Raw genomic sequence first — 26,170 nt, 5'->3', positions numbered from 1 at the left:
GACAGCTTGAGGCTCTGTCTCAAAAAAAAAAAAAAAGGATGGATGGATTTGCTCAGGGAGAACAGGTGAACCTCCAGATTTAAACTTGATGACATGAGGAAGAAGAATGTCCAGCTTCAGCCTTCTTTTCTCCCTATCTTTACCCTTCCTTTTTCTAAACTCACAGACAACTTTAATTTGGTCAACAAGCATTTCAGCTGGCTAGGACACATTGCAATCAATTGCTGCTCCCATTCATTCCACATGAAGACAGGTAAATTTAGAGAAGATGTGAACAAATAGTTCAATTATTCACTGGACTTAACAGAGGCCTTGAGGAGGAAAAAAAAACTTACTCTTTTTTCCTTTATGGAACATTGGAAAATGTTTTTATAACACCTTTTTTGAGTACTATATTAATTATCTAGATGTTTATCTCAATTTCTCACTTTACAATTACAATCTTAGTCATTTACTTTCAAAAGCCTTAAAGGAAACACAGTTTCCCCCAAATGCCAAAGTTCCCTTCTGTATCCCTTCTTCTTCTCTTCCCCACTTCTATCCCCTGTCCCTTCTCTCTCTCTCCCTTTCTCATGACCAGGTCTGAGTAACTTTGCAAAGGTATTTATTTTCAACACTCTTTCTGTTCCGATTACATAGTTCACTAGAAAAGTCAAAGTGAATAGCATTCTATGATTTGTATTAATAACAGAACTACTGAAGTTATAAAGATGGGTAGGTTTTTGCTTGTATATGTTTAAAAAGCCTTCCCTCATTTTTCTTTGTGGCTGAGTAGTATAACATAGTGTACTTATGCCCCATTAGTCAGTCTACTCCGAAATGGATGGACACTTTGGTTGATTCCGCATTGCAATTGAGTGGTGCTGTAGTAAACATTCAAGTGCAGCTGTCTTTTTGCAACAATTTGGATGAACTAGAGACTATTATCCTAAGTGAAGGATCTAAATAATGGAAAAAGTAGTATTAAGTTGGAACTAACCAATGAGCATCCACGTACACAAAGAAAAGTGAAACTCAGTGGAAATCCAGTAGGGGGGGAGGGGGGAGGAGAGGAGAGAAATCCTACCTAAAGGGTTCAACAGATAATACCTTAGAGAGGGACACACTTAAAACCCTGACTCAACAAGGTTGATACATGTAACCCCAAACATTTGTACACCTGTAATATTTTGGAGGAATAAATTCCCTGTTCTGCTCTCCTGTTCTTTTGTTTGCTTTACGTATTTACACCACCAACAAAACCATGAAATCCTTGAGGGCTACAACTGTGTCTCCATGGTATTTGCATGTCCTACATTTGCACAGTGTCCAACCATAAGAAGTTTTTTTTGGGGGGGGGGGTTGTTTTTGTTTTGAGATAGGGTCTCACTCTGTTACCCAGGCTAGAGTGCAGTGACATCATCATAGCACACTGTAGCCATGGCTTCAAGTGATCCTCTTGCTTTAGCCACCTGCAAAGTGATGTTTTAAAGGATGATGAAGACCCTGTCCCTGGAAAAGAGTCTGGCCACCTTTAAATGCGACCTATACAGCTGAGTAGGCTGTGAGGCCCTAAAAACATCTTGCAACCATTCCTGGGATTCTATGTTGAAACATGTCCTTATCTCAGAAGAGAAAGAGAGAGGAGGAGAGGTGGGGAGGGGGTGGAGGGGGGGAGAAGGGGGGGACTGAAACTGACTTAATAATCTGATTGGACTCCAGAATAGAACTTGCTAAAAAGAATCCATTTGAAGAAAATGTAATCATGTGAATGCATGGGAAGGAGATCATTTAAGATCTCATTTGATCTCCACAAAGAGTTGTGCTGAGAGACAACCTGACACGCCTGGAGTCAGCTTTAAGCATCCTTTTGCTATTATTCCAGTTGATGGTGGGCTTACTAGGGAAGAGGCTGCAGTCTCAATAATTAAAGAGTCCACATCCTACAGCTAATTCAGTTGATTTCATCTCAGCACACATACACTGAGTACTTCCTAACAGCAAGGCTGACCGACATTTTTATTAGCAATAATCTCCACTGCCTTCTGATTATCTAGAGATTTAAGACCATGTAATCATCCTCTACGTCACAGGGTGGAGGGGGAGGAAACGGGTTAAGAGGCTCTAAATCCCTAACACTTGCTTCTTGCCTATCAGCAAGATTAGAGCAGACAACAGCCCTCTGCTGTGTTCTGGTGTCTGTACCGTCTGGCAGCTCTGTCGCAATGCCTAGCACCCTGGTATGCGGGCCCACGTTGGTCTGAGACAGCACAGGCCATGTGACCCATCTTCTTAGAGGCTGTGAGGAGGCTCGGGACCCTACAACAGCCAGGAAGGAAAAGCAAAGGGTCCACCTCCCACAGCCATGCTGAAGCAGAGCTCTGAGAGGAGAAGGTCCTGGAGCTACAAACCCTGGAACAGCACGGAGAATGAGGACGAGCCCCAGGCCGTGGGCAGCCAACACCGCAGGAGCATTTGCTCTGTGGGGGCCCGCTCTGGCTCCCAGGCCAGTATCCCACCCTGGACAGAAGGCAACTATAACTACTACATTGAGGAGGATGAGGACGGTGAGGAGGAGGACGAGTGGAAGGATGACCTTGCCAAGGAGGATCAGAAGGAAGAGGAAGTCACTCCCACCCAGCCCAATGGGCCCAGCGCCCTTCCGGCCAGGTGGTCCACGCTGAATGTGAATGTGGGCGGCCACAGCTACCGGCTGGACTACTGCGAGCTGGTGGGCTACCCCAAGACGCGCCTGGGCCGCCTGGCCACCTCCACCAGCCGCAGCCGCCAGCTGAGCCTGTGCGATGACTACGAGGCAGAGACAGACGAGTACTTCTTCGACCGCGACCCGGCTGTCTTCCAGCTGGTCTACAACTTCTACGTGTCCGGGGTGCTGCTGGTGCTGGACGGGCTGTGCCCGCGCTGCTTCCTGGAGGAGCTGGGCTACTGGGGCGTGCGGCTCAAGTACACGCCGCGCTGCTGCCGCATCTGCTTCGAGGAGCGGCGCGATGAACTCAGCGAGCAGCTCAAGATCCAGCGCGAGCTGCGCGCCCAGGCGCAGGCCGAAGAGGCCGAGGAGCTCTTCCGAGACATGCGCTTCTATGGGCCGCAGCGCCGCCGCCTCTGGAACCTCATGGAGAAGCCTTTCTCATCGGTGGCCGCCAAGGCCATCGGGGTGGCCTCCAGCCTCTTCGTACTCATCTCTGTTGTGGCGCTGGCGCTGAACACGGTGGAGGAGGCGCAGCATCACGCGGAGGAGGGTGCGGACAGCCCGGACCTGCGGCCCATCCTGGAGCACGTGGAGATGCTGTGCATCGGCTTCTTCACGCTCGAGTACCTGCTGCGCCTCGCCTCCACGCCCGACCTGCGGCGCTTCACGCGCAGCGCCCTCAACCTGGTGGACCTGGTGGCCATCCTGCCGCTCTACCTGCAGCTGCTGCTGGAGAGCATCACCGGCGAGGACCAGCAGCACGGGCAGACGGCGGGCCGCGTGGGCAGCGTGGGCAAGGTGGGCCAGGTGCTGCGCATCATGCGCCTCATGCGCATCTTCCGCATCCTCAAGCTGGCGCGCCACTCCACCGGCCTGCGCGCCTTCGGCTTCACGCTGCGCCAGTGCTACCAGCAGGTGGGCTGCCTGATGCTCTTCATCACCATGGGCATCTTCGCCTTCTCCGCCGCCGTCTACTCGGTGGAACACGATGTGCCCGGCACCAACTTCACCAGCATCCCCCATGCCTGGTGGTGGGCTGCGGTGAGTCCCATGACCTTGGCCTTCCCCCTCCTCCCTCCCACCCCCAGCCCGGCAGAAAGCTGCTGCTCCATTCCCTTGGCTACCAGCTTGGGCCTCCAATTGTTCCCCCGGTGCCTGCGTGCAGCTCACAAAGTAGCAATGGATGTCAAAGGCTCTGAGAGACGAGCTCTGTAACTGAGTTTGAAGTGGTCCTAGGAATCTCCAAATCTAGATTTAGTCTTAGACCATGGACAGATTTCAAAGGAAGATTCATCAGCCCTTCTATTATTCTTAGCGTTTCTTGAACATCCAGGGCACTAACTGGTTTATAAAGCTTATCTCAGTTGAGCATCACAACCCTAAGAGATGGTTATGAGCATCATTTTTTAAAGAGGACAAGTAGAGAAGGCTTCATTTTTGAAGGAAACTATAGATTTGCACAGAAAACAAAGTGAAATTTGGCTGGACAATGTCGATCTTAACTGAAATCCATGCTCTCTGATTCCAATCAATTCTGAGTGTGGAAAGAAGTATCTAAAAGTGAAACTTCCCTCAGCTTCACTGCAGGTCCTTCAGGACCCAGTATCATTGCCCCATTTTACAGCAGAGGAACTGAGGCACCAAGAGTTTGGAGAGATGGTCTCCATAACAGATTTCTGTGGCCGAGTGAGAAAATTCAAACCTGTCCAACTCAGAAGCCCACGTCCTTTCCACTCTCAGACACTTCCTCTTCCCAGTTTTAGTTCTTTTGCATGCCTTGCTTAATTTATGCAGCGAGTGTATTAGTTGTTTTTATCATAGTTTTGTTACAATTTTTATCTTTACCTTTTTAAAAATAATTTATGCCATTTACTCAAATACCTATTTCTGGTATTCTAGATGAATCTCTGGAAGTAAATCCTCAATGGGTCCTCTCAGATGAATAAGTTGGCATATATACATAGGAAAGAATTAGATACATTGTTTCCTTTTCTTTCAAGTAGCTTATGCTGCCTTTAAAGACATTAAGCTAATATAACCAGTTTTCCCAAGTTAAAAAGTAAATATTTTCAACATTAACTTGGTATCTGTCAGAACCCACAGTCTGGTGTGAACTTCTGGGACTAACCAACCTAGGGCTCCTATCAGTGTAGCGTAGCATGAGGGGAGATTTAGAGAACCTGATTCTAGTTCCAGATCTGCCAACAATTAACTATGACCCTGAATAATGAACAGGGAAACCTCACTCCCTGTTATCAGTTTTCCCATTTCTAAGAGGAGGTTGGACTTGGAGAGGTCTCCAGTTTAATGAGTCTTCATTTCCTTGAAATCGGAAAGCTCATGTGTATAGCAAGATTTGTGAGCTTTCTGCAGTGACAGGATGACATTAGGCCCTTTCGAATGAGCTAGCCAAATGCTACTCCTCTGATCATATTTCAAGTAATGAAAGGTCATCCCCATAGTAGATAAACTGTGTGTACAGATGGAGCTCATGAAGGATGATCTGTCCCCAGCAGATGACATTTACTTTGGAGGTGACTGAAGCAGAAAGGCAAAAGAGCAAATCCACATGCTGATGTATAAGACAAAGTTTTAGAGTCAAATTTTCATTTACCCAAATATCTTAAAAGGCTGGTGCACACAGGCACTGAACCTAGTGGATTTACTGATACCACAGTTTTAATCCATGAACTTTTTAAAAACTTTTGTATATTAATATAAACATTTTAATAAGAAGTGTTACTAATATTGGATATTACAAAAACTGAATCAGTTTTTTTAATTAATAATGACATTTACCAATTATTGCTCTTATCAAAGTGAATTTTTTTTGTAGCCATTATCTCTATTGGGCACTATTTTCAGAGGCCAAATCTTGCACATTCTAACCTTTGCGGTTACCAACCTTGCCCTTTACTAATGGTCTTTGTCCGTGTTGTTCTCACATTTTGACCAGTAAAATTCATTATAAGACTGATAACTTGGATCTGTTTCTAACCTAACCTATGAAAACAATAGGAACAATTCCCCTTGAATGTTCTAGAATTACTCTATTCCTTAAGACTGATGTGTTATTAATCTAGTTCTTTATACTTCTACTCATACTGTATAACACATTTGAGGGTCTCAGTAGAACAAAGAGAAAACAACACCATCAAAATAATGTGAATAGAATGCCTTGTTTCTTACATGCAGATGTAAAGAGAAAACATGCAAAATATTGGGACCAATTTCTCATGTAACCCACCAAAATCAATCTTGTTCATTCACTGAACAAAAAGTCTTTGAAAACTTCCACTGTGCCAAGTAGTATTCTAAACAATGGCATTATAGAGCAATAGAACAAAAATAAAGCTTATATTCTAGTGGAGCAAGTTGATAATTTCAGATATTGGTGTGGCTTATGCAGGATAAAAGGATAGAGAAAGATTTTGGAGGTTGAACCTTCCTTTGATGGGACAGAGAAGCCCTCTTGGAGAAGAGGACGTTGAGATAGAATTTAATGATGAGAAGAAAGTCACCTAAATATACAAAACCTGATAGGAGATAATAAGAAGAGGATTCCTGAAAGTAACCAATTCAGTTGTCTCCAAGCATTTTATTGATCATACATCTCATAATTTTTTAAAAATTTTGAGCATGTATTTATGATAAATGTGTATTTAGGATTAGATATATTGCCACAAAAAATGATGTATCACAAACCACCCCAAAACTAAATGACTTAAACATCAAGCATTTCTTTGGCTTATGAATTTACAAGTCAGCATTTAGTCTAGTTTTAACTAGAAGGCTCTTTTCATTCATGAAGCTATTGTCAACTTATTCACATGCCTGCTGTTCAGTTAGCATGAAGGGAGAGACTAGGCCACATGTCCCCAATCCTGCAGCAGCCATGTAGCCATAACTTTGGCAAAAGGGAAAAGAGAAAGTGCAAGCCCAGTCGTGCAAACACTACATAAACTTCTGTTTGTGCCATTTGCTCAACCCAATAGCCAAAGCAAGTCACATGGCCAAATTTAGTCAAGGGTTGGGGCAGGATAAGAAACACCACATACTTATAAGGAGCTTGGATATAGGAAGATGCAAAGAATTAGGTCCAACTATACAATCAGTCAATCTAGTAATAAACTTAAACTACTCTCAAATGTATTATAAACATTGGAAAATGTATGTTCAAATTGAAAATTTAAAGATGAGGTAAAGAAAAATATAATTGATATTTTCTTTTGCCACCCCAGAACTCTACCCCTTATGGACATAGTCACTCAATATTAGAGACATTCTCTGATCTAGGCTTCTATGTGTTTTTAGTATTTTCATACAACCCCAAGTCTGACTTACTTTTAATTACCTTTCCTCTATGCCAAGGATACTACAACCTTCCTCTGTAACTCACTTAAGGGTTTTAAGAGGAACACAGTAATTTTTGTTGTTGTGTATTGTCCTACAGCTGCAAAACAAATCCCTCATGGACACTCAAGTCTGCAAAGGCTCATGCATTAGGATATAAGATAGTCCAGTCTTATTCATCTGTCAAGTGGAGGTTATTTTAGTACTAATGTACTAAGGAGCATATGTAAAATACTAGCCTGTAGTTAGTCTGCAATAAATAGAAGCTGCTTTGTATGACTACTTGATAGTCTCTATCACATGGAAGCAATAACCTTTGCTTCCAAATTCATTGGGGGGAGGGAATAAAACAGAAATGATTCTCTACTGGAGAAGAAAGATTGTGAAACATCCAGAAGGGCCAGCTGTCCCATCCCAGGAGACCTTCTGAGTGTGCAAACTGACCCACACCTGGAGTACTCCAGTCATTTGGGGGCTCTCCAGGCTGCATAGGAGTGGGGGATGCATGGCACAGCTCCCTGTGCTATGGGTATGTTTTTAAGTAGGAAAGGTCTAGTGGACTTTCAACAAACTATTCCCTTCTGAGCTATCCAGAGCAAGTTAGAGCTATAGAAACCAAACAGGAAACTTTGGCATGAACTCATGGCTTCAAAAAGTCAACAAAAATTTCTCAGAAAGAAAATTTATCTCTAACAGAGGCACCAGATAATGTGTCCCAGAGACCTCACTTCCATCTTTGTTTTCCAAAAGCATGTTATCATTTCCTCGCAAATAGGTGACACGAGATCACAAGTTTATTCTTGTTGATCAATTGTATTGAGGAGACCCATTTGGATGGTAAATTATTCAGGTTACAGTCAGGAAAATGGACATCAAGGTGGTATTTCAAACTGAGATGATCCCATTACTAATGTAACTATAAAGAATAGCTGTTGGCCTTAGAATTGGAAGAAGGTAGTGCTACCGGAAACTGAGATACAGTCTCTGTGTGGCTGTTGTAAGGACTCCTAAATTGGCACCATGAGGTTGCTGCTAGGAGTGTCAAAAACAAACAAAAATGCCTAAGCCATACTGTCAGCTGCTATTCCAGGAATGACAGCAGAAACTAATAGGAAAGGGTATTATTTACATCCTAATCCCACCTTCCAGTCTCCCACTAGTGTCTCTCGTTGGCAGAGCATAACCAGAAGACAGAAGGCACGGGGATCTGAGAAATGCAGTTTGCAGACTCCCAGTTGCAGAATTACAGAGAAAGGTACAGGAGGGAATCAGGTGAGGGACTGGTAGACAACTGGTAAATAGCTGGCACAGAAGATGTTAGAGCTCTCCCTGCTCCTTCAGAAATAGCACAGGAGCTATAAATGGGAGCAAAGGCTCTTAGGCACGGTTAGGACTTTTGATCTTATGGATTCCCGATTTTAGAGCACTGCCCTTTTATGTCTGTAAAGTATGTTTTTCTGGTGACTAACAACTTAAATGGAACATGATAGAATTATAGAGGGCAGGGAGTAAGCTGAGGCTGTGGGGGCATCGGTATTGTGCACCTCTCTGTGGACAGATGAAAAGATCTCAGATGTGCATTTGTGGGTTTGTTTTGCCTTGTGCACACCTCTTCCTCATCATACCATTTACGTACGTGTTGGAATTGTAATCTACAGGTGAGGGTTATTTTCTCTTCAAGGTGGTCACCTACGACCTCATTCTAACAGTGCTTCTACTAATCAAAACATTCTTTGAGTTCCACTCAGAAATTACTTTCAGAGCCTGTGACACGCCCATTGCTTCTTTGTAATGGTGTTAAATCTTTACCTTTTTAAGGCTAGATTCAACATTTTAAAATAGTCAAGACACTTGAATTTAAGACTGGCACCTACCTAGAGTTAACCATGAGGGTGGATATGGCCACCTGTATCAAGGTCTTGCCACTGAGTCTTGTTTGAAGATTGTAATCCAAAAGAGGAATTCCAAATATACTGGTTGCAACAGCACCATGGATAAGTATAGCCTTTGAAGCTGAATCCTTTAAAGGATAGCATGCATTGAGGTGTGTAACAATGTTACCCACCCCCCCAAACCACCACAAAGGTTTGTCTTCACTACCTCCAATTCTTCAGGAAAAGTAGGAGTATTATTTTGACAGATCATTTTTATTCCCTAGGATAATTCCTAGATGCAGAGACTACTGGGTGCCAAGATTTAATCTAGACCTAGTTTGTTATGAGGAAAACAGGCATTCTTGTTAAATGAGAAATACAACTATTCTGAAGTTTGGGAGTAAAATTTGATGCTCATCTTCATAGTGTTTGGCAGATCAGGATTTGCTGATTAATGAGTGAGCTGCTAAGGGAAGGTCACATTCTGGCTTTGGGACCCAAGGCCAAGGAAAATATGTAAGTCTTCATCAGAATGGTAAGTTTTCAGTTATAGAGTTGCTGAACTAGGCAGTTTTCCCCAAGATATTAAGATGGATTGCAGAAATTTTGGTCACATTTCCAAATCCAACTCTTGCTGATATGAGAACTCACTCTCAGGTCACTTGGGTCAATCTGAGGCCTGCGGTTTTTAATGTCCATCTAGGGAAAAACGGTTTGGCCCATGGAACATGAAGAAAAAGTTCCCTAAAGCCAGGGAATCCTGAATTCTTCCCTGAGCAAAAGAGCAAGGAACAGATCGTTCATTGAATCAAGTTATCTGCAAAACAGGCGACACATAAATTAACTGTCCATTTTGAAGGAATTCTTGAGGATCAGTCACACACAGCCCCCTAGCAGAAGAGATCTTTTCTCTAAAAATAGAGATCCAAGCCGTACAAAAATATTTGGACCATATTATGCATATCAAATATTTACTCTCCTTTAGGCCAATTCTCTTTGCTCTTGACTTTTTGCTCAAAGTTCAGCCAGAAATAAATAAATAAATAATGAAATTGGGGTTGAGGGTGAAGCAAAGCCAGCATGGAGATTGATCCAAAGTTGAGAATTAGCACTTTGTCTTAGCTATTTTCCTTCCCTTTTCTCCTCCCACCTTCTCCCACTACCCACCTCCTGGAACCTGGAGGGATTTGTTTCCTCCCCGTGTTGGACTTTCACGGATGTTTTATGCTTTAAAACTACCCCATCATACTCTGGTTTCTCTTCAAATCGTATAAATCTTTCGCCTTTTACTAAAACTACCCCATCTTGCCACTTACTCCTACATCCGAATTCCCTTTAGGCCACCCAGGGAAAAATCAAGCTTAATCAAACGTTCATACAGAGGTGTGGGTGATGTTAGGGGACAGAGGAAAGCTATTGTTCACTTCACACACCTGGATGGAGATCTGACTCAAGTTCTTTTACTTTTGGTGTGACCAAAAAGACAGGCTCATGCCAGGAACCCTGATGGTTAAACCACGATCTCACTTGGTAACTGTCTCATACCACTCTTTGGTCTGGAAGGTGGGGGAAGAGGATGCAGTATGGAGCCAGATGGCACCCACCAATTTTCCTCACACAGCACGCAGCGGGAGGCAGAGAGCAGCCTGTTTCCACAGCCTGCGGGTCTCATAAGCACAGCATGGGTAAAGTTCCTAGTATAGAATATACTCAAAGTTGGTGTTTGCCTCTCCTTAGCTGCGGCCAGCCGCAGGACAGGGCGTCCCTGGGTTTGTCTACGTGACATAAGTATTAATATTGTTGTTATCACCCACTGTGCCAGGCACCCCTTCCATCCCTGTACTCACCCTGTGCCATAGACACCGCATAGGTCAAAAGTAGAAACTAAGGCAGAATTTAGATATCCTGGCCAATTCATTCAGCTGAAAAGTGGATTCAGACCCATGAACTCTAGTGTGGTCCTGTTTCCTTCCTTATCTACATAATCCTGCCTCTTTGATGCTTGTGTTCTTCTGCTGCAGAAAAATGGCCGCACACCTCTCTGGAGGTCTCTTATCAGAGATGGAGCAGTGAGAGGTGGTGTGTCACCTGCCCTCTACCACTGAAGAAGGGCACCCTTTCCCTTTGTATGGACAAGATGGAGCTGGGGTTCTCATCAGCACCTCAAGACTTGCCCAAATGGCTCACTCCTCCATTTCATTCTAATCAATCAACCATTCTAAGTTCAAACCAACCTTCACATCATCAGAACAAAAATATTTACGTGTCTAAGGTAAAGGCCACCTCAATATGGATGAACAGGGTGATTTTGTACACTTTACTGCCATCTGCAGGAAAACGGTGGCAACAACCACACAAATCCATGAAGTAAAGTGCGCCCCCTGGAGTTGTGCAGTGCACAACTTTTACAATTGTAAAAGCTCTGTTTAAAAGGCTTCTAGTAATTTAACCAATAGCCTGGGGATCAAAGGGAGTACATGAAGCATAAAAAAACAGTTCCCAAGGGATTTCCCAGGGCTTTCTCTGGCTACACTGATAACTAGTCCCACGGGTATCTGCATTTTAAAACAGAAGCTTGTTAACCTAAATAAATCTCCAATTAGTGGGATTTAAATCAATGTGACAAGAGTGATGGGAAATATTTCATGCAGGGGTGAACATTTTTGGTCAGTGATGTCTACAAAAGTCCCTTCGAAAAATAATGAGTGTTTCTTCAGACACTTGCAATTAAAGCACCTTCCTATAAAATCTCACATTTGAACTACATAACAACTCTGAGAAGACAACTGTCTCAGTTTGAAAGATGAGAGGAAGACAGAGGAAGAGTTTAATGCCTTTTGTGTCCCTTGTACTTATTAAATGCTTTGTGTTCATCTTCTAATTTAGTCTTCAAAAGAATCTCAAGATTTGGGTAGTATTTTTAGAAAAAGAAACGAAGGATGACAGAGTCTGAATGTTTTGCACATGGTCAAAACATTCAGAGTCAAGACTTGAATCAAGGCCTGACTAGTCCTAAGCCCAAACTCTTTCCAATACATGTGTCATGGAGGCCAACCCAGGGACACCCTGTCCTGAAGCTGCCCCAGCTGGAGAGGGGCGGGAGATGTGTAGCAAAGACCAACATTTACACAGGGCATACTGTATCAGGAACTTAACATAATGTTATTTTAAATGCTTTTTACAACTCTTTCAAGTAGGTATCATCCCCCCCTTCCTCCCCCACCACTATGTGTATATGAGAATGTGCATAAGTTACAGGCAAAGTCTTTCCGCTCCCTGGCTCGTACTCCTTCAGTCCTGCAGGCAGACGTTCTGGTACCTACTAAAGATGGCTCCGTGGGCAGCCCTTACGCTTCCCACACGCACCTGCACAGAGACAAAAGACACGTCCCTGCCTGCTCCTCTCCCTTTCTCTTCCTCCCTCATGGTGCTGACAATTCCATCCATCCTGCTTTCTCCCCTATACAGGTGAGCATCTCCACCGTGGGCTATGGAGACGTGTACCCGGAGACCCACCTGGGCAGGCTTTTTGCCTTCCTCTGCATTGCTTTTGGGATCATTCTCAACGGGATGCCCATTTCCATCCTCTACAATAAGTTCTCTGATTACTACAGCAAGCTCAAGGCTTATGAGTATACCGCCATACGCAGGGAGAGGGGAAAGGTGAACTTCATGCAGAGAGCCAGAAAGAAGATGGCTGAGTGTTTAGCTGGAAGCAACTCACAGCCCACCCCTCAGCAAGAGAATTAGTATTTCAAAGATGGGCTGGTAAATCCCATGAACTTCAAGGCTTCATTTATCACCCCCTTTAATTCATCATGATTAGCAACACATGAAGCAGATATGCACAAAGGGCATTCCCTTCACAAAGGTCTACCTCAGGCGTCCTCAAACTACGGCCCGCGGTCCATATGCAGCCTGCCTAGGACATTTATCCGGCCCGCCGGGTATTTCTGCCACCACTGCCTGTCCTGTTTAGCAGCTGACTCGTCCCAGGGCCCACAGTCTGGCCCTCCAACAGTCTGAGGGACAGTGAACCTGCCCCCTGTTTACAAAGTTTGAGGACCCCTGGTAGAAATCCAGATTTGGGACCCAAGTTAGAAAGCCTCAGATTGCTCATAACTGTTATGAGAGTCTGACCTTCCCAATGACTTTGATGTTGAAAACTTAAGGAGCAACAGTTTAGATTTCTCTTGTAGCTTCTCATGGCATCTAGCTCAATAAATATTTGGAGGCTTGATGACTTGGAAGAATTTCCTTAAAGAAATATAGTCTTTTGGGTTTCCAGAGAGAGGGAGTGTTACAGCAGGACCTATACAAGCTTTGAAGTTAGGCCAACCTCAACCAGAATCCCAGAGATACCAGCTGTACAATATTGGGCAATTGACTTTAACCCTCCTAGCCTCAGTTTTTTCAAGTGTAAAATGTAAGGTAATAACATCGACCTTGTAATCTCAGTGTGGGGACAGGAGATAGTATTTGTAAATGCTCAATAAATGATAGCTGTCAAAATTGGGTGTTGTCTAAGATTCTTTAGACAAAGGCAATTTTGCTCCCCAGGGAACATTCGATAATGCCTAGAGATGATTTTGATTGTTCCTACTGTGAGGGGGAAGCAAAGGGGCTTCTGACATCTGGTAAGTAGAGGTGAGGGATAATGCTAAACATCCGGCAATGCAGAGGACAGGCCCATAACAAGGAATTCTCTGCCAATAGCGCACAACTTGAGAATCCCTGCCTAGACTTTAACATGGGAACGCCCCAGTTTGGACCTGGGAAATACACCTAAATGTGTAAATCCCCTCCCACTGAAAACAAGCCTTCACACTGTCCTCACCACCTTGGGACTCTCCTCCCTCTCCTTTCCAAGAAAGGACAAAAACACGCCCTGCCTTTTGGAAAAAGCTCTGAGGTCACAAAGGGAACTAAATCAGTGTGGCCTCCACCATGGCTGTCTGTGGGTTATAAAATCCATGCCTGTTCTCTTCCCGAAACCTTCTCCTCTTAGTTCCTTTCCCCCTCTATAAGACTATTAGAAATTAAGGTCTTGAGAAACAAAGGTTCATTTGAGCTGAGCCCAGAGATTACCCCAGAATTGGAGCTTGCTGTGCGGATTGTCAAATTTGTCTTGGGGCAAGACCCAACCTATGCTTGTGTCATAAAAATAAGAATTTATGTATCTTGCAGTGACAAGCACTTTGGGTTGTATGTATAGTATATAACTTCATTCAATCTTTAGTGCATCTCCAAATAATATATAATATTCATTTTTAATTTAGGAAGAAATGGAGGTTTAGAGAAGTGAAGTAGGAGTAACTCCATGGTGTTTATACAGAAATGTGTAAATGGTGGGACTGGGCTCCAAGCCCCAAACTCTCTGTTCCCCAAGGCTCTTGCTTAAAGCCTAAACTTGTAGTTCTCAAACTACATCAGCATCACCTGGAGGGCTTGTTACAGCTGAGCGTGTGCTGGGCCCCTTCTTGAGGGTCAGGAGATCCAGGATGGAGCTGAAGAAAGTGTATTTCTAACAAGTTTCAGGTGATGCTGATGCTTCCAGTTCAAGGGACACGTTTTGAGAGCCACAGGTCTGAATCATGTCACTCTGCCTTCCCATGAGGAGCTACGATTATGAAACGAGGCTGAAGCTGGCAAGCTGGATCTCTATTTCCCTCCCCCTTACTCCCAAGTTATATTCACAGCAGTAGCAATGACCTGGCAGCTGAAAGGCTGACAGAAGCCCTAATGTAGGCCTTACGGCATGGTTGCGAGATAAAATGGAGACTGCCAGGTCTCTTAGTCTGTTTGAGATGCTATAACAGACCATTACAGGCTGGTCAAATTATAAAGAACAAACATGTATTGCTCACAGTTCTGGAGTCTGGGAAGTCCAAGATCAAGATGCCTGCATGTTTGGTTGTCTGGTGAAGGCTGCTTTCTGCTTCCAAGGTGGTGCCTTATTGCAGATTCCGCCCGGGTAGAGGGACACGTGGCAGGAAGACAAGCTCTCCAGACACTGCACGAAGGCCTCTTTAAAAAGGGCTTGATCACATTCAGGAGGAATGCTTATGGCCTAATTGCTTCTTTAAAAGCCTCACTGCTGCTACTAGTGTTATTGGTAACACCTGAATTTTGGAGGGGACACATTTGAAACTATAGCATCAGGTAAATTTGAACTTAAAGATAAATAACAAATAACTTTTAGCTGAAGTGTGTTCCAAACATTGCATGGCACATACTTCTACAACAAAATTGTTGTTTATCTAAAATTCAAATTTAACTGAGTGTCCTACCTTTTCATTTGCTAAACCTGGTAATTATCTACTATTGCTTTTGACAGCCAAAATTTGCCTCTTACGGGTAGAAATTACCCCTAAGTCCTGAAACCCCAGCCAAACAGCCAGGCTCCTCAGCCAAGGGAGACTTCTCTCTCCTCTTGCAAAATAAAAAGGAGAAATTTTGAATCCGTCTCTTTGCCAGATATAATCCCGCAAAGTTGCAATGCCCAGGAGATCTGGATCACAGCTTATATAACCACCTGACGCATTCCGTGCGGCAGCTGCCTCTTTCCTCCCACCTCCAGCCTTCTTGCTGCTTCTGTGGTCTCCGAGGGGAGAGGTTCGTTGATGAAGTGCATCTGCTGGGCTGTTATGGAACATGGGGAATAGGAGGAGCTGATGTCCATCACCCCTCCCTCTGCTCAAGGCCCAGACTTGGCCAGCAGAAGAGACTCCCTGAGAGAAAGGAGTAAACGTAGGTCGGGGAGGGTTGGGCAAGGTCAGGATGACAAAGATGGACTTTTCTAAGTCCCTAGGAGAGGACTTAGTAAATGGCTGTGGGTGCCTTTCTCCCAATCTTACTGACCACATCTGCTCAGACAGCTGTGCACTGCCTCCCAAGTGAGTAAGACCGACAGATGGAAGGGAGCTCAAAGAAAAAAAAAACATTCCATGAGTCTCACTGTGTGCCAGGCACAAAACCAACGTTATTTCACTTAATCCTTCAATAGCTCTATGATGTCAGTTTTAAGGTGGACGCTAAGAAAGGCTTAGTCACATTGAACTTGACGTGGTCTTTGGGTCTGAGTTTGAAACCCGGCTCTGCCATTTACTATGATGTAAAACCATAGGAAGGTCCCATTTTCATGAAAGATGGCTGAATATTGGCAATGTCATATGGTATAAACTAATAGTTGCGTGATCACAATTTCTCTGAGCCTCAGTTTCTGCATTATTCAGATACAAATGATAATAGTATCTTTTTTAGGGTTTTGGTGGTAATTATATGATATAAGAGACATTTAAACCCTTAGCACACTATCTGAGATGTTAAGTACTAAATACATTTGGTAACTATTATTATCATTATCATCACTATTTTTTTACTGCACAGTAAGAAAAATATTTTGTATCTATACAAACCCAGATAGAGCAACTTGTTATGAAAGAGAAGATTCTGTGAAGACCAGTGAAGATGGCTTTGAATCCTACTGCCAACCTGCTACCCCGCCCCCTACCATGCATAATGATCAGTCTGCCCAGTAGAATTTTCTGCAGTAATGGACATGTTATTATCCCCTGTATGATACAGTAGCTACCAACCATGGGTGGCTTTTCAGCAAAATTTTCAAAATGCAACTAGCCTCACTCAGGAACTAAATTTTTTAATTGTATTTAATTTTAATTAATTCATTTTAAATTTAAATGGCCATGGGGCCAGAGACTTCCATATTAGACAGCACAGCCATAGGCCCTTCTTCTGCCCTCAGGATGGCATCTCAGGAGGAGAGTTTGGCTTTTTCTGGAGGAACAGAACCAAGAAGGAAAGAAGAAAACATCACAGTCCCCTCTTCTGGCCCAGAAGCTGAGATAGGTTTTCAGGATAACATGTACAGCATTGGAAATAAACATTGTTGATCTGATTGATGGACTGGAAAAAAGAAGATAAAATCTTCCAAAGTGTGAGCAACAGCAAAAAAGAGCTCAGAAAGGATCATCTCCATCATTCAAGTGGATCCCAGTCTTCACCGTGAAGGCCAGCTGGTCTCCCTGACTTGTGCCGGCTCTCAGCCGTACACTTCATCTTCTCAATCTTCCAACCCACGCTGGGTCAAAAATGCTTCCTTTGTTTTACCTTAGCTTCGAGGAAATGAATGAACATATTAAAAAAAAAAATATCTCTTCAAATGAAGGAAAAACACTAGGTCATCACCCCCCCCCCCAAAAGAATAAGAAAACCATGTTTCTAAAAATTCCAGGTTCCAGGTACAGGAAAGCAGTTTAAGTTTTGTTAAAACCCAAATCCTCTTCTCCCAGGCTGATACCCTGGCCCCTCAAACAAAGATGATTGTGGTCCCTTTATCTCAGTGTTCTCTTCTCTTCCTGCTATTTCATCTCTTGTGACACCTTTAAAGGCCTGTGATTTTTATATTCTGCTCTCTATGTCTATCCTTATGGGCTGGGGCCTTCTGTCCCCTCAGAGCCATCGTTTATCCTTCTCTGTCTCCAAAGGCTGCCCCCTGTAGGCTTCCAGTCCTCTGGTGGGATTCTGCTCAGGTGAGAGCAGAGAACATTCCAGGAGTTCACTTCACACACTCTCTCTGTCCAGTGGTGGCCTACAGGTGTGGCTCATCTCAGTAGCCCTCTTTTTGACCACAGCAGTCACAGATCCCAGAAACACCTTTTCCTCCTGTTGGCCCTTCAGGAGCGGTAATGGCTTCTACTCTTGCTAGTCCCTGGGTATCTTCCCCACACTTGTTGGTTTAAGGGAGCCAACAAGGGTGGGGTTGGCCACATCTCCATAAATAGACTCCTTATTAAAATCTGATGCTATCAGATGCTATCTATTTGATAGATAGCTATCTATTTTCTGTTGGGATCTTGCTTAATACATCTTCTGTATTTTAAGAAAAATACATAGCTCGTATTCCTTAAATAGCCACCAAAAAGATGGGGCATGTTTATCCAATCATGACTCCCCAACATATCACCCCAGACAGAATCACAGGCCTCAGATTTATAGACACAGAGGCATATCCAGCTCAGAGAAGGTTGGCAGGGCAGTGATGATTGGCATCCCAAAGTGCCAGAAATGATTCATCCTTCCTGTCAAAGCCTTCTCGCTCCCCCTTCCTCAGGAGCAGTTTTCAATGACTCACTCTTCTGAGTTCCTTTACCCAACCCCATTCAATATATACAAATTGATTTCTGTGACCATGTGATGGAATAGAGTGCAGAAAATCAGCTGGAATATATGCACCTAGGAACAGAAGTTTTTGTGTCCTCTGAGGACATCACAAAACCATCTTGGCCAGGCTTCTATCTTGATTCAGTAATGTTTACCTATCTTGGCTCCCAGGTAATAAAACTGAGATCCAGAGAAGTTAAGAAAAATGCCCAAGATGAATGTTTTCCGTGCTGCCATCCTCCTTGTCGTGTCCACAGCAGACACTGTTAATCAATCACACTACTCATTTCCATCAAAAAGCCTTCTCATCACAGTTCTCTAGCTACTGATACAAAGCTGTCAGAGTTGACACTCAAGACCTGTTTTCCATCCTGGCATGTGCTCAGACTTTAAAAAAAATTAAAAAGAGGAAGGTCAAGCACAGTCCTAGAACTTCAGAAGGCTGTGGCAGGAGGATCACTTGAAGCTAGGAGTTTGAGACCCACCTGGGCAATATAGGAAGACCTTGTCTTTACAAAAAAATAGAAAAATTAGCTGGGCATGGTGGTGTGTACTTATAGTCCTAGCTGCTAAGGAAGCTGAGGAAGGAGGAAAGCGTGAGCCCAGAAGTTTGAGGCTGTGGTGAACAATGAGCACACCACTGCCCGCCAGCCTAGGTAACGGAGTAAGAGCCTATCTCTAAAAAATAATAACAATAAAGTGAAAAGAAAGAAGGACTAGAAGAAATTTCCTAGTGCACTGTCCTTTTTTGAGAGATTTCCCTGTAAACTCAGAAAACCCATGTGGACAATCCTTAATACCTAGTAAGTTTTGTTAAGTGAACCTCCCTAAGCCTCAATTTCTGCATCATACTACGGAGACCACTAGATTTCCTTATTGGAAGGGTTAACTGTTATATCAATGTAAAGTACCTGGCACAATATCTATTACACAATAGATGCCCAGTTTATGGTAGCTCTTATTCATTCTATATAGACAAAACATAAAAGATGTCCATCATCTGGAATGTGCCCTTCTGTGGGGTCACCAGGATCCACAGTCAGTAGACTGTTCACAGGATTTTAGTTCTCCTGGAATATGTGCATGGTAGACTGCATTTCCCCGCCATATTCAAGTTATATGTGGCCAAGTTATATATGGAGGGCAGTGATGATTGCCCTAAATGAGTAAATGAGTTTTGGCTAAATGAGTTGAGCAAAAGAAAATTTTTCTTCTCAGTGGAGCATTTTACAGCCACTTTTCTCCAGTCTGCCTTTCTATGTTTCTGTAACTGACATCTTAACAAATGTCAAGATGAATGTAGCTTCCATCAGCTAAAGTCTCTGAGTGACAACGATGAGCAGAACCCCAGGCTGACCCCTGTCGGAGATGTAGTGTAACTGAAAAATTCGTCTCTGTTGGGTAAGGCCACCGAGATCCTGGAGTTGTTTCTAATCCACCTTGATGACTGCTTCTTTGTGCACCAAGTTTCCAGGGAAACTGAAACTTCTCTAGCTGACAACAGAGAGGTGACTTGAAACATTTGTGTGTCTTGAATATTCATGTCTCCCAAAGTAATTTTCTCACTCTCCTACATAGTGCCGGATAATAATGCTGCTTAAAATATATCAGCTGGCCATTATATGCCAAGCTTTTTTCTGGACACTTTGTGCATGCTAATGTGTATATTTAGCACCATGTCTGGCATATAGTAAATGTTCAGACTCATGCTAGTCATCATTATCATCGTTGTCACCATTATTCTGCATCATCTTCAGGCCTTGTGACAACTCCAGTGAGGTAGGGACTGTCACTACGTCCACTGGACAGAAGAGGCGGTTAGGCAGTATGCTCAAGGTTTCAGAGCAGAACATAATGCAGCGAGGATTTGCACCCAAGTATGCATGGGCCAAAATCCTTGTCCTTTCTGCTCCATACATGGCCAAGGAAGAATGCCAAAAGCTATGTGATCCACTCTCCTGAGACAACTCTGCTTTCCACTGGATGGGCAGGTGCCCCAACATCGGAACTGTCCCCCTTGGTCTATCACTTGTTGTTAGAGACTAATTCACTGAGGAGGAGAAAAATTGGACCCCCATCCCATCCCCACCAACTCTTTCATGGAAATGAAAAATTGGCATTCAGGAAGAGGGTATTTGTTTTTTTCTACCAGCTTCAAGATTCACTACCAAGATGAGTTTCTCCCTGCCTCCTTCATTTTCTTCAAAATCTCTAGGCTTTTCTGTCATTTATTTCTGTTTCATAAGTAGCCTGGGACAATGGGCCAGTGACATGTTTGCCCTGCCCTGCTCCTCTCCCTAGAGCTGCAGAGTCTAACAGGGAGGGAGAGAGAGAGAACCAAAACAGACTCACCAAGCGACCTCCACTTACCACATCTGCCTCCAGGCCATTTATTTCATTAAAGCACAGAACGCTCAAGGGAACCTTAGGAAAGGGGACAATTTCATTTTTCCCTCATCTCAGAAATTAACATTCTCTCTAGAAAATAATTTGCTTTGTTCTTTGAGAAAGCTGAGGAGTGAAGAAAAGGGGTCAAAAGAGTGAAAGGTAAGAAAAATGAGAGGGAGAGAGGGGAAACAGAGGTATAGAAGAGGGAAAGAGGGAGATAAGATAGGGAAGAAAAGAGAAAGACCAAGAACAGAGTAGCAATGGAGGGTGATTCTTTGTTTTTATTATATCACCAATAAATTTGAAATTTAGTTTTCAAAATTTTACTTGGCACTATATTGCCAATCATGCACATTGGGGTGTTTCATAGAGTTTTTTTTGCACTTGCACGCACACCCCTCAAAAAGCCTCTAACTCAATAGTTCCCTAAGTCTAGTTTATATCTATGGATCATCTTGCAATGGCATGGGATGGGGAAGGAGAGACTTTCTAGTCCAACTGACCTGGATTCAAATTGCAGTCTGAGCACATTATTTGCATTTGACAAATACTTGTTGATAACTGTAGTGTGCTTAGCACTGTTCTGGCACCAAGTTACAGTGCACAAAATTTCTTGTCTTCATAATGCTTCCATTCTAGAGGAATGAATAAAAAGGAGAATACGTAGTATTTTGGTAATAACTGCAATGGCATAAAATAAACTATAAGAGGAGGAGAAGATAGAATAATGTTGGGATAAGGCACAATTTTTTTTTTTTTTTTTTTGAGACAGAGACTTGCTCTGTCACCCTGGGTAGAGCGTTGTAGCTCATAGCAACCTCCTCCTGCCTCAGCCTCCTGAGTAGCAGGGATTACAGGTGCTTGCCACAAGGCCCAGCTAGTTTTTCTATTTTTAATAGAGACAGGGTCTTGGTCTTACTCAGGTGAGTCTCGAACTCCTGAGCTTGGGTTTTAAATTAAATGGTCAGGGTGGAGCTCACTTTGAAGGATGACCCTGCAGCAAAGCCTTGCAGGGAATAAGGAATTAACCCAGAAGTTATCTGTGGAAAGAGCAAACACCAAGTGCAAATGCAATGGAGTGAGAGCACTGCCACCCCCACCCTGCCCCCCATGTGTGTCCAGGGACAAGGAGGAGCCCATTGAGCGCTGAGGAAGAGTAAAGAGGTGGAAGCATTGGTAGTTTGTGGGCCCTGGTGTTGCTGAAGAGTTGCTGAAGTTCAGACGTTAGAGGGAGTGAACTCTAAAGAAAGTGATGTTCACAGGTGGGCATTTGAATTCAACTTTATGGAATGATGGAAAATGGATACCCCTTATCCAACCTGAGGCCACATGCCAATTACTTGAGGCCTGTTCTGCCTATCTTTGGTGTTAGATATCATGAAAAATACGCATGAACCTTTTTCTTTTAGCTCATCAGTTTTTGTTAGTCTTTGTATATTTAATGTGTGGCCTCAAGACAACTCTTCTTCCAAGAAGAAGAAAGAAGATTGGACACCCTGAAAGTCTAAGACCACGGGAGTGAGTGTCTGAAGTAGGGCAAAAGCAAACAGTGAGGGGGCAAAGGATATCAGGAGCATCCCCTAGGCAGGTACTGAGATCCCTAAGAATGAGAGAGGAGTGGGATTGGAAGGGGTGACACTGAGCCAAGTTCTACCCTACTAAGGACTGGAGGGAGAATCTGGAGGTCATTAGCTGAGCCATATTCTACCCTATGGTCATGAGCCATATTCTACCTTACTAAGGACTGGAGGGAGAATCTGGAGGTCCCCATCAGGATGGGGAGGGGTCAGAGACTTAAAATTCAAACTTAGTGTGGAGTGGTTAGCAAGGAGGACTCTACTTGGGCTGGAGACTGGAGGTAGGATGGCCATACAAGGACAGTCTGAACTCCTCTTGACCCTGCCACATCTAGTTCTGTGTCCTTGGGCAAGCCAGTTTCATGATCCATAATGGGGTTCAATGAGACCCATCTCACAGGACTGCTGTGAGGCTTAAAACTAGACAACATCCAGAAAGCTGTTAGAAGACACAGTCCGGCAGGTGGTAGGTACTTATCATTGTCAGGCCCACAGCCTAGTGCTCAGGTCACGTGCATCTGAGTTCAAATTCTGACTGCTCTTCCTAACTGTGTAATCTAGTGGAAGAAAAATACCAGGTACGCAGTCCTCTTGAAAGGAATAAATGGAAGGATAATACAAGGAACTATTAAGTTTTATCTTCTTTTTGCTAGAAGAGGCTCCAAGACATAAAAAAAGTTTTTTTCCTCCCTACTCCTAGCAGTTATTAAAGTCAATCAGCAGACCTCTCTGTATTTTGGGCTCTTTTGTCCCAAGGAGTCTAAGGAACTTCTCTGAGAAGTTGATAGGGTTGCTACTCAGGCCTGAGGTACATTAATGGGTGAGGTGAGATGATGCTGAACTGGAAGAAGACAGAGACTTGAATTTGGAGTTGACATTGGATAATGGGTAGCCAGAAAAAGACAGGTGGGGGATAAAGAAGGGCTGGGATCTGCAAGGAAGTGGCAGAGAGGGATCTGGCAGCCTAAGGCAGACTCAGACTAATGTGCAGGGTTGCCACCATGATAGTGCTTTCAAAGTCTGCATTTTCCTTCCAGCCCTGCCACACTGGTGGCTGTGTCTGCAGGATGGAGGTCAATGGCCCCAGAGTGTATGTACAGCAAGCATGTTGCATTTTTTTCCCATCTTGCTCTTGGCTCAGAGCATAACAAGCCACCTGCTCAAGACGCAGCCAGATAGCTATTGAGTCAAGGTACCTCTATACAGGTGTCCCTGGAGGTTGCCTGTCACTTCCAAGAAACACAGTTAACAATGTCCTTTCTGATTCACCCCTGCAAGTTTCAACCTGCTCAGCTTATTGGTGTTGCTGGAAGGGCTTAATTTGTTTCCATGTGTGAGGATTTTACCTTTTTTGTATCTCAAAACTTTCATAACGACCCATGTACACCATCTTGAAGTTACAGAAAGAACAGGGGCATAGAGGATGGCCCAAAGCAGGTTACGGTTGTAAATCAGGGTATAGCAGCAAGACAGGAGCTGGGAGGGAGAGAAGAGGAGGCCGGGCTAGCAAAGGTGGTCTTGGTACGTAGAGGAAACCTCACAGCAGCAGCCCTTGATGAGAATAGACGATGAATGTTTCTTCTGGACTTTTTAAGGTGTTAGACTCTTGATTTCCAGTTAATCTTTTCTAAATAAGGACAAGGGAGGCCCTCAGAGAAAGCTTGGTTGAATCCATGCAGAATTCCCCTAAAGATGCAGATCTCTCCATGCAAAAGACAGATTTATAAGGCTACTTATGTTTGCTGGCACTCTGAACAGTCATCTCAAACTATGTCAAAGAAGGGGATCTAGGGTGAAACACTTTGTTTTCCTTCCTCAGCCAGCCTGGAAGACAGCCTCCAGTGACTCTGCCTTGGTATTCACACCCTTACGCGGTGCCCTGCCACAGGGCTGGTCTATGTGACCAACAGAAGATGGCAGAAGTGACGGTCTGTCACGTTCCACATTAGGTAATGTAGTAAGTCTGCAGCTGCTGTCATGGGCACTCTCTCAAGTCATGTGCTCTGGATGAGGCCAGCTGTCATGCTGTGAGGACATTCAGGGAGCCTATGAAGAGACCCACATGGTAAAGCATCCAGTCAATGGCCAGGGAAGAGTCCTGAGAGCCACCCCACCCCGTGAACGAACGTGAAAGCAGATCCTGCAGCCTCAGATGAACACAGCCTCAGCTGACAACTGATGGCAACTTCACAGGACACCCAGAGGCAGAGCCACCCAGTTAAATCTTGTCTGAATTCCTGCCCCACAGAAATTATGAGATAAAACATGTTTGTTGTTTTAAGTTGCTAAGTTTGGGTTTGTTACACAGCGATAGATCACTAAGAGGTAAACAGAATCATCATCATTCCTCATAGAGCAACTGCGGTGTGTCCAGTCTTGTGCTTCCCAAAGGAAAACAGAGAGCAAAGACTTGGGGCAGAAACTCCAGCTGGGGATGATGAGAGTATGGGTTTCTTAGGAGCTGGAGGGTGGTACCTTTGTCAACTGAAGAATGAGGAGGTTCTTAAATTTGGAAAGGAGAGCTTAATTTCTTTTTTTTTTTAATTTATTAATTAATTTATTTATTTCAGCTTTTGACTGAAGCTGGGTTTGAACCCACCACCTCTGACATATGGGGCTGGCACCCTACTCCTTTGAGCCACAGGCACCACCCGGAGAGCTTAATTCTCATAAGAGGTTGCAGCTTCCAGGCAGCCCTGGTACAGGCTGGAAAGCAGAGCCTGAGGCAGAAGCCAGGAGCAAGCCCTTCCAGGGAAGTTAAAGGAACCAGAAATTTATGCTGATGGGGTGGTCAAACATATATGTGTGTGTGTATATATATACACACACACATACACTTAAAAGGGCATAGGAGGAGTCTTGAATATTTATAAAAAGGAGAATCTTGCACATGTGCAGTGGAACTTCTTGCCCTGTTGTGGGTCACATGTACTGAAAAAATGGTGGCATTAGTATGATCTGAGGGTGAAGTTTTAGGCCTACTCACGTCAAAAGATGAAGCAGAAAATAAAAAGGCCCTCTGTGTGCAGCCTTCCACAAACTGGCCAGAACCACTCCATGGCCAGTGGTCTCTTATCAGGAAGAAGTGCTGGTCAGTTGTGTCTAAATTGTAAAAGGAAGGGTAGTCACAAGGTAGTTGAAATCATTGGTGGAGCAAGACTTTCCAAGGGCTGCTTTCTGTTTAATCCTTAGTGAAGAAAGCCTGAGGGCAGTTAAGAAGGGAGAGTCGATAATGAGGCATGTCCGACCTCCTCTCCCATCATGGCCAGGAACTCAGTTTTAAGGTTTCTCTGGGATGCCCCTGGCCAGAGTGGGTCTGTCCAGTTGGCAGAGGAGCTTAGGATTAATTTTATTTCTCACTCTCAAGAGAGCTTATCAGAGTAAAGTCATGCTTTCTTTCCAAAAGTGAGCTCACAAGGCTCATTCGTGTGCCTGCATAGATGGGTGGTGACAGAAAGACTCTCTCTCTCTCTATATATATACATTTTAGGATGGGGTAGTGTTCCAAGACATGGCTACCTTCCACACAGGTCTTAGAAGGAGGTAAGTTCTAAAAGATCCCCAACAACAGTTGCAACCCTCTCTGGAGAGGAGAAGGCTGGCCTCTCCCGTGAACCCAGCAGGGAGTTCACATACAGTGCAGGATCCAGCAAGTCACATGCCCATCCACAAAATGACAATAAAATTGAACTACTCTCTCAAAGGGATGCAGCAAAGTTTAGATGAAAAAAATGCTTTGCAAACTATAAAACACTGTGCAAATGTTTTATAATGAAAATAAAGTAAGATCTTTATATAAAGTTAAGGTGACCAGACGTCCCACTTTTGGTGGGACAGTCCTAATTTTTAACAATTTGTCCTGTGGCCCGCGGCATTTTAAAAAAGTCCCGATTTTTGGAAAGAATGTATGACAAGCTAGGGAACATGGGAGTACAGGAAGGGAATATACAGTTTTTGGCTGCCATGTGGCTATTTTGCCAGGATATGAGTTTTATATTATTTTTGTTAATTTTTATAATGTTAAACTTTAATAACAAATAATTGTTGAGAACTGATTATCAAGAACTGCTTATCAAAGTTTGCATTGTTGTCAGCAGCCCCCCCCC

The 26,170-nt window shown here is 43.8% G+C and overlaps 1 protein-coding gene across 1 annotated transcript; it reads left to right on the top strand.

Moving 5' to 3' along the window:
* Positions 1–2,189: 2,189 nt before the first annotated feature.
* Positions 2,190–12,783, top strand: KCNV2 (potassium voltage-gated channel modifier subfamily V member 2). The gene is made up of 2 exons (XM_003782912.2): positions 2,190–3,730; positions 12,385–12,783. The coding sequence occupies exons 1-2, from the start codon at positions 2,345–2,347 to the stop codon at positions 12,664–12,666; spliced, it is 1,668 nt and encodes a 555-aa protein (XP_003782960.1). The 5' UTR covers positions 2,190–2,344; the 3' UTR covers positions 12,667–12,783.
* Positions 12,784–26,170: the final 13,387 nt, after the last annotated feature.

This window comes from Otolemur garnettii, unplaced genomic scaffold (assembly GCF_000181295.1).
Source record: "Otolemur garnettii isolate 467f Iridium unplaced genomic scaffold, OtoGar3 scaffold00006, whole genome shotgun sequence".
Classification (NCBI taxonomy): domain Eukaryota; kingdom Metazoa; phylum Chordata; class Mammalia; order Primates; family Galagidae; genus Otolemur; species Otolemur garnettii.
The sequence above is the reverse complement of the archived record's forward strand: the minus strand, read 5'-3'. Positions and strand labels throughout refer to the sequence as shown.

Excerpts from the sequence above, each read along its gene's own strand:
- KCNV2 (XM_003782912.2), top strand. The coding sequence starts at position 2,345 with ATGCTGAAGCAGAGCTCTGAGAGGAGAAGGTCCTGGAGCTACAAACCC. Across the intron at positions 3,731-12,384 it reads ATGCCTGGTGGTGGGCTGCG|GTGAGCATCTCCACCGTGGG; the intron begins GTGAGTCCCATG and ends TCCCCTATACAG.